The following is an 8,312-nucleotide window of genomic DNA, read 5'->3' on the forward strand; positions in this document are numbered from 1 at the left end:
GCCATCATCAACCAGCCAATCACAGTAAAGATTCTAAAATAGGAAGCGCTCCATTCATTTTTCCATAGAAACTGGAACCTTAAACGCTTCATTTGGAAAATGAAATAAAATGAAGGATATATGAAACTCTTTTGATGATCACAATTTTGTGCAATATTGTTTTAATAAAATAGTCTAATTGTATTGTTTTACTAAATGTTCCTGCTCTTTGCACATCACGACCATTTATTTTTAGTATTATGACGATGATTATTATTAAGTTGTGAAATTTTATTTTTCACATAAGCAATGAAAGATGAGAACATTCATGCAATATGCAGCCCGCTGTTTTTATTATTCAACGTTTTGTGTATTTTTGTATATTGTTCTAAAACATTGTTCCAAACTATAATTCGTTTTATCCTTTTATGCAGCCTAGATTATTAAAATATTTTAGAATTGAATTTGTTAGCTGCACAGGGCCACCAGCAGGCAGAAATATCAGCACCGCTGTGTTTCTTGGATTCTGCAGGCGTTTGGTATCGCTTGACAGTGTGACGTTACAGTCGAGCAGCCGAGAACACATGAAAACAACCTATGGAGGACAGACGAGGCGGTGTGTGTGCTACTAGGCTACAGGGATTTTTACTACTGCTGCTCCCCTCCTCCTCCTCCTGGAGCGCTTCAGAGCTGTGAGGGTTGTTTCACCTGGGCAGACATGGCAGACACTTTGAGGAGACTTACCAATACTTCTTCGTTTAGCGTGTTGCAGGACAAGCTGGAGACCTGGTACAGGGACTACCATGTAAGTTTATCAATTAGTCATGATCGACCTAAATCTGACCAAAGCGTTCACGCTGGCGGGACTACACATTTCAGTTACTCCACGATCATGAACTTTTGAACTAATATCAATTTCGCTAAAGTGGAATTAAAAAGCAGGAAAAATTTGCTTTTCGACTAGAATAAGAAACTATTTGCGTCCTCCGAACATTTCCATCTGATCACAGGTCATTTTGATTTATTTTGTTATTTGATTTACTTTTTTGTAGAAACGTTTAAAATGCATGAAGTGGGAAACAAATGAATGCTTGGATTACATTGATTTCTCTACAGAGTTTGGTTGCTATGGACGCAAGTTTCCATGGGAACGGTTGAACTATTTCAAAGATCCCTTTCACCATTGTAGAGATAGTTCACCTCCTCTTGCTTCTGGTAGAAGCATGGCTCAGATAGCTACTCCAGAAGCAGTACAAACAAATAGAAATTAGGCTATTTGTGTCAACTTCAAAAGAGTTTTTTATTTACAAACCCAGCTGTAGAAATAAGAACAGAATTAGCATTTTAAAGTGTAAAAAAGTAATGAATGTAACACCCGGTCTCTGTAGGGGTAATATACTGAATGGAGTAGCTAATCTCTCCAATAGACTATAGTTATAGAAATTATGGATAAGTGGCAAATTCAAACCTGAAATGACTAAAACATAAGCGCTTTGGGGCCTCGGTGTGATTCTGGGCTTCATCTCTAAAGACAAGAGAAATACTTCTTGTGTTAAGAGATGCAATCTGGCTATACATCCAGTAGTTAGATGTCACGTGCAGCGGAGTTGAGTGGTTGAGGTGAGGATCCAAATGCAGGCAGTAATGTTCAATAAAGCATAGGCTGAAAAATACAGAAGAAAATGTACCCAGCTGTCACTTGTGATTGTAAACATGTACAGTTCTCTTGTAGGCTCACATCTATTTGCTTGAAACATGTGTACTGATTCCTGTTATTATGGATGTTGTAACATTTAAGGGTAATACCCGTTGCTGGAAAGCAGGTGACAATGTTTTTTGCTTGCTAGTAAAACCCTGCCAGTCCAAAAAAAGTTGCCACCTGGATTTACCTAAGCAAATAGGTACAATTCTTCAATTGGATAATTACTGCATGGGCGATTATCTTTCAACTGGCAACAAGTTATTTAACACCAACTAGTGCAATGAGTTGCTTCTCATTTCTTAAACAAGCAGAGAAAACATCTAAGGAGATTGTAGAAACGACTAAAACTGGGTTAAGGACTGTCCAACACTTTATTAAAAACTGGTCTGATGAGTCCAGATGGACCCTGGTCCAGAGTGATGGTGCATCAGGGTAAGAAGTGCGGCAGATGAAGTGATGCATCCATCATGCTCAGTGCCTACTGTACAAGCCTGTGGAGGCAGTGTTATGATCTGGGCTTGCTGCAGTTGGTCAGGTCTAGGTTCAGCAACAGGATGCGCTCCAAGAATGAGGTCAGCTGACTACCTGAATATCCTGAATGACCGGGTTATTCCATCTTCCCTGATGACACGGGCATATTCCAAGATGACAATGCCAGGACTCATCAGGCTCAGATAGTGGAAGAGTGGTTCTGGGAGCATGAACATCATTTTCACACATGGATTGGCCGCCTCAGAGTCCAGACCTTAACCCCATTGAGAATCTTCATGCAGGGATCACACTCTACCATCATCAATACAAGATCTTGGTGAAACATTAATGCAACACTAGATGGAAGTAAATCTTATGACGTTACAGAAGCTTATTGAAACAAAGCCACAGCAAATGTGTGTGTAATCAAATCTAAAGGCGGTCCAACAAAATGTTAGTGTGTGAAATTTTCTTTTCTGGTGGCGGCTTTTCTTTTGGCCAGGCAGTGCCTCTTAGAAACCACTGGATGGATTTTAATGAGACTCAGAGATTTATAACCAGCTTAAAGATAACTGTAGCTCCATCATTAATAATATGGTGACTGGTCTGTATTTGTAGAGCCTTCCTGGGGTTCTGCAACCCCCGAAGGTGCTTCACAACACAACCAGTCATCCACACACACATTCACACAATGGTGATGACAAGCTACAGTGTAGCCACAGCTGTCCTGGGTTACACTGAAAGAAACGAGACTGCCAAACACAGGTACCAGTACCACCAGTCCCTCCGACCACCACCAACAGGCAAGATGGTTAACCCTCTGGAGGCAGGCGTTGCAGATGTGCAACGTTAAAACCTGCCTACCTGGTTACTCCGCACACGTGTTTCATGAACATTTTTTAACTCAGAAGTACCCCTGAAGGACTTAGTTGTTCGTCCTTTTATCAAAACTTATTTTGAGCCTGAGAGGGTTAAGTGTCTTGCCCAAGGACACAACAGCAGAATTCTCTGGCGGGAGCTGGAATCCAACCGATGATGCATGATTGCTGGACAACCCACTCTTCCTCCTGAGCTACTACTGTCCATACATTTTAATTGTTGACCTTTACTAACAGAGCAACTGTGCATCCTTGTCTCAGCACCAGTAAAATAAATAATGCCTCTAATATTTGAACCTCTCCAGGTCATTTCCTGTGATCAGAATCTGAACAGATGTTGTGAGTTGATTGAACTGACTGCTAAGATCCAGGGACAACTGTTTGCTATCCTGAATCTCACAGCAGCTGAAGGTAAGCCATTTTGCCTTCCTGCACACTTGTTTCTTTTAATGAGCAAACTTTAAAGCCAATCTGAACTTCTATGCCATAAATCAGGCAGTCACTACGCTGGAGTTGATACTCTGAAGACACGACTGCTCCCGTGGCTGGGGACATGCTTCTCCATATCGAGGCCATCCGTCACAGATGACACAAGTCTGCAGCTCATCCAGGTGCCTCCATTTGTCATTGAATCAGTTGTACGCGGTGCTGTGGTTTCTGTGTTGGCTCTGTTTACTGTGAATATTTGTTTTTCATCAGGATTTAGCAGAGAAGGAAAGAAAGATCAGGGAACTCTCTGTCTCCCATCAGAGCGACACGGAGAAGATGGAGACTCGGCTGAGCTCTGCTCGTCTACAGCTGGAGTCCGTAAGAGGAGAGTGAGTCTATCACATCGCAGTTCATGTTGGTGCGAAGTTTGGATGAATGAAGCCCTCTTTAGGTGCTTCTTTCTTTTAACAGGCTTGTGGATGCTCAGACTGCTCTAGATGAGACCAGGAACAAGTCAGCGACTACCCTACTTGCTACTGAAGAGGAAATCTTACAGCTAAGGGCAGAGTGGGTGATAAATGTAGCTACTATGATTAAACAGTTTTCATATGCGATTATGTATTTTTCAAAAGGTGTGATCTTTGTGTTGTAGTTTGCAATCTGCCCATGAGCAGGTGGGAATTTACAAGAGGAAGCTGGATGCTCTCGATGACTACGAGAGACAGATTCGCTTGTTGAAGGAGGAAGTGTTCTATCTGAACTCAGAGAAGGCCATGCTGCAGGAGAGGTACGCTCACACACACACACACACACACACACACACACACACACACACACACACACACACACACACACACACACACACACACACACACACACACACACACACACACACACAGAGTTGCTCTTTAATCTGTTTTCCTCTACAGATTGGTGCGAAGTCGCTCTCCGAGCCCTGTGAGGAGTCAGTCGCCCACCAGAGCCCAGCTCACTAACTCTTCCCGCCGTGCACGCCTCGTCTCACGCTTCAGCGACCTGTACGCTGTGGAGCGTCTGGAGGCACAGAGCATCCTTCGGCGCTATATCCCTGACTTGGAGATGGTCCAGAAAATTGTCTTCATTGCTGTTGTGGTAAAATGAAATGATACCCAACAATAAATTATGGGCATAGAAATCACTGAAGGAACTGACAACATTGACCACCGATAGTGTCAGAGTTTAGTTTAGTTTAAATGGTTAATGGTCTGTATTTGTATAGCACCTTATTAGGGTTCTACGACCCTCCAAGGCGCTTCACAGTACAATCAGTTATCCACACATTCACACAATGGTGATAAGCTACAATTTAGCCACAGCTGCCCTGGGGCGCACTAACAGAGATGAGGCCTGCCTCACACTGGCACCATCGGTCCCTCCCACCACCACCAGCAGGCAAGGCAGGTTAAGTGTCTTGTCCAAGGATACAACAGCAGCCTTCTCTGGTCAGAGCTGGGATTGAACCTGCAACCTATTTTACTGGACAACTTGCTCTACCTCCTGAACTACTATTAGTTTTAGATCAGACTCCCTTTTAACAGGAAGAAACCTCCAGAGGATCCTGACTCAGTAGAAGTAGCTCTCCGTCATAGACATAGCACACACACACACACACACACACACACACACACACACACACACACACACACACACACACACACACACACACACACACACACACACACACACACACACACACACACTCGTCTCTGTATCGTTGTGTGTGTGTGTGTGTGTGTGTGTGCGCGTGTGTGTGTGTGTGTGTGTGTCTTGACATGTGTGTGTGTGTGTACTTGTCTTTATATGCTTAAGAGGACAAATTTCAACTTAACCCGTAGTGTGTGGATATTTCCACATTGTGGGGACGTCTGGCTTGTCCACACAATGACAAAATACCCTTAAAGAGCAAGTCAGTCCAAATCACCATTTTTTTTTGCCGATAAACTATATAAATGAGTGTCCAATTGTGCTGTAGACAAATGTAGTCAATTATTCGGCCCTTTAGTGCATCTTAGTTAAAATTTAAATATTGTGCCTAAAACTGTCAGTGTTGCACCGTCGTCAGGCAAAAACTCTGCACTGCATTTGAATTTAAATCTGCCATCGCTATTGGCTAACCCCCAAATTCCACTACCTCCGCTCCGGTCTGCCCCCGCCTTCCGCAGCCGCTCGCTCCCGAACTCAATTTTTACTGGTACCCGCTCTACAACGGCTCCGTTCCGGTGCGGAGACCTGAGGTGGGCAAACAAGCATGCGCGGGATTTTCGAGATCTTGCGATACAGTCCGAGCAATGAACGCGGAAGTTAGATCCAAACACCCGTTGTGTGGGAAAAGCATCGAAATGAACTGTTTAATCTGCCCATCATTTGTGTTGAGAGATCAGCAGTGTTTGGATCAACAAAGGGTGACTACTTTGATAGTAGAAACTGTATTTATGGCTTACTTTTGTGCATTTAAACTTCAGCCGCCATTGATAGTTGTTAAAAGTTGTTAAACCTGTGCATATGAAACAAAAAACGCCTTTTGTTTATCGATTTATTGTGAAAAACGGAAGCTGTGCTCGCTCCTTTTCCTGTTGGGTGGTTGTGATTTCTGTCCATTTACTGCGGAGGTGCTCCGGCGTCCGGCAAAAATAGGATCGATTCTATTTTTGCCGGACGCCGCAACAGAGGGCGGCGCACGGCGCCGCACTGCCGGAGCACGGCCGCAGTAGTGGAATTGCTCTGATTGACTACAACGGGACCGATTTTGCTCCGGCGTTCGTGTCGGAGCGGAGCGGAGGTAGTGGAATTTGGGGGTGAGAGGTACACTATGATGTTAGATGGTACATTATGATGTCACAATGTTGTGAGTGTGTGTATTTGTTAGAGGCTCCGCCCTCTCGGTCTGCTAGGCAACAGCATTTGTGCATTTTTCAAACAGGAAGTGGGAGTTGAGTAAGAATCTGGCAGGGGGTGACTTGCTCTTTAAACATGGGTTTTAGATGAATGGCGTGAATTAACTTTTGATTTAGATTAAAGTTAGGAATTATTTCCCCAAGATGAACCAATGAACAGTATGTGACGGGATCTGTGACTTAATACCGTTTTTGCCTTGTTTAATGGAGCAGTGTGTAAGACTATAGAGACTTTTACAGTGAGAAAATGAGTCTAATGTCGTTTTGGACTGAAGGATATACTGAAACATATTTCACATCCAGCTGGCTGTGAGGATTGTCAGTTTTTCTCCTTTCAGAACAAAGGCAGAAAGAACATAAGTACTGTTTACCATCAGTGAGTGTGGGGTTGCCGTGTCTCCTGCGAGCTAATACTGCAGCACCGACAGCTGTAATTGGCCAGAGGTGTTTAAAATTGTTGCAGTAAACAAATTTTACCACTGGATGTAATTTTTACTTCATTTCTACATAGCTCACCTTTAACACTGCAAAGCATCTAGAATTTTTTGTTTGTACTTGCTTGATACTTAATATGTGATTTCTAGCTCATTTTAATATCTTCCAATCCAATCCAATCCAATTTTATTTATAAAGCGCATTCACAAGGCATTACAGCCAAACAAGGCGCTGTACACTAGAAATGTTGGTTAATTAAACAAGCAATATTTAAACATGTTGAACACGTATAAAAAATAAAAAGGAAATACAACAAAATTCCCAAAAATAACAGCTAAAAATCAATAAGACACAGGGTGAATAAAATCTTGTTTAAGTATGAGGAGTGGAGAGGTTATGGAGTCATAGATATTTAGTTAGGACTCTCAGCACAAAAGATTTTATCTTAACCCTCTCAGGCTCAAAATGTTTTGATAAAAGGTCGAACAACTAAGTCCTTCAGGGGAACTTCTGAGTTAAAAAAATGCTCATGAAATACGTGTGTGGAGTAACCAGGTAGGCAGGTTTTAACGTTGAAAACCCTCCAGAGGGTTAAAATTGACAAAGTTATGGCCAAAGTTAATTATTATCTGGCTTTGGTGGGGTGAATGGGGTTGACTCCAAAGTTAATCAGCTGTAGATGATTGTGAACGTTTCTTAAAATCCTTGCAGTGGTTCATCATCTATAAGCAGAGACCTTTCATAGTGTGTAACAATTAGAGTCAACGGCAGGAATGACTTTTAGCTACTACCTCAGCAGCGTTCCCAGTATCTGTTAGCTTTACTGAGTGGCAGTCATGTTGTTTTTTGTAATCATCTCTCTCTCTTACCTACAGGCAGTGCTGCTCTACAAACATGTTTAGAAAGCAGGTTTCTTTAATACCGCAGTGGGAATCAGGATTGGTGTCATTGTGTTTTGCCTCATCTAAGTGATGAACCTTGGAGGCACAGTACAGATGTTTCCTGTTCCAGGAGTCCTTCCAGACAGCTAAACTGGCCTACCGTCAATTCAAGCTGCGAGTGAGGAAGACACTGTCCATGTCCCACTTTGGTCCAGAGAGTCTGGAGGACGCAGCTGTGGACTACATCATCAGAAACCTGGATCTCTATGATGTTCAAACCAGTGTCAACGTAAGACCTGATAAGACCTTCAAAAGTGACATTTAATAGTATTAAACCGTTTGTAGTGAAGGAAAGTTTTAGCTCAGCTCTTGTTTCCAGGATGTGATCAACGCTATGAACGTGAACCCTCGGATCTCCTTCCCTCCAGAAGTGGACTTTGGTCTCATCAGTACTTTGATTGGAGAGACCTGCAGGGTGGCGTTTGCCATGCAGACACTGGACCCGCCCCTTGATTTGGCCTTTGCAAGTGATGGAGAACTTTACAATGACACCAAGTCAGTTTTATGTAGACTTTGGCCTTTGTCAGGCTATTCTAATGCATAA

The 8,312-nt window shown here is 42.9% G+C and overlaps 1 protein-coding gene across 1 annotated transcript in view; it reads left to right on the top strand.

Moving 5' to 3' along the window:
• Window positions 1-80: 80 nt before the first annotated feature.
• spata18 (spermatogenesis associated 18) overlaps window positions 81-8,312 on the top strand; it is a 9,495-nt gene continuing 1,263 nt past the window's right edge. Inside the window, exons 1-9 of the mRNA XM_054734856.2 lie at window positions 81-784; window positions 3,336-3,441; window positions 3,526-3,641; window positions 3,730-3,848; window positions 3,931-4,026; window positions 4,112-4,246; window positions 4,389-4,590; window positions 7,839-7,997; window positions 8,088-8,263. Of these exons, the coding sequence (XP_054590831.1) occupies window positions 698-784; window positions 3,336-3,441; window positions 3,526-3,641; window positions 3,730-3,848; window positions 3,931-4,026; window positions 4,112-4,246; window positions 4,389-4,590; window positions 7,839-7,997; window positions 8,088-8,263 (1,196 nt within the window). The 5' untranslated portion in view covers window positions 81-697. The remainder of the gene's footprint in view (window positions 785-3,335; window positions 3,442-3,525; window positions 3,642-3,729; window positions 3,849-3,930; window positions 4,027-4,111; window positions 4,247-4,388; window positions 4,591-7,838; window positions 7,998-8,087; window positions 8,264-8,312) is intronic.

Source organism: Nothobranchius furzeri, chromosome 8 (genome assembly GCF_043380555.1).
Source record: "Nothobranchius furzeri strain GRZ-AD chromosome 8, NfurGRZ-RIMD1, whole genome shotgun sequence".
Classification (NCBI taxonomy): Eukaryota; Metazoa; Chordata; class Actinopteri; order Cyprinodontiformes; family Nothobranchiidae; genus Nothobranchius; species Nothobranchius furzeri.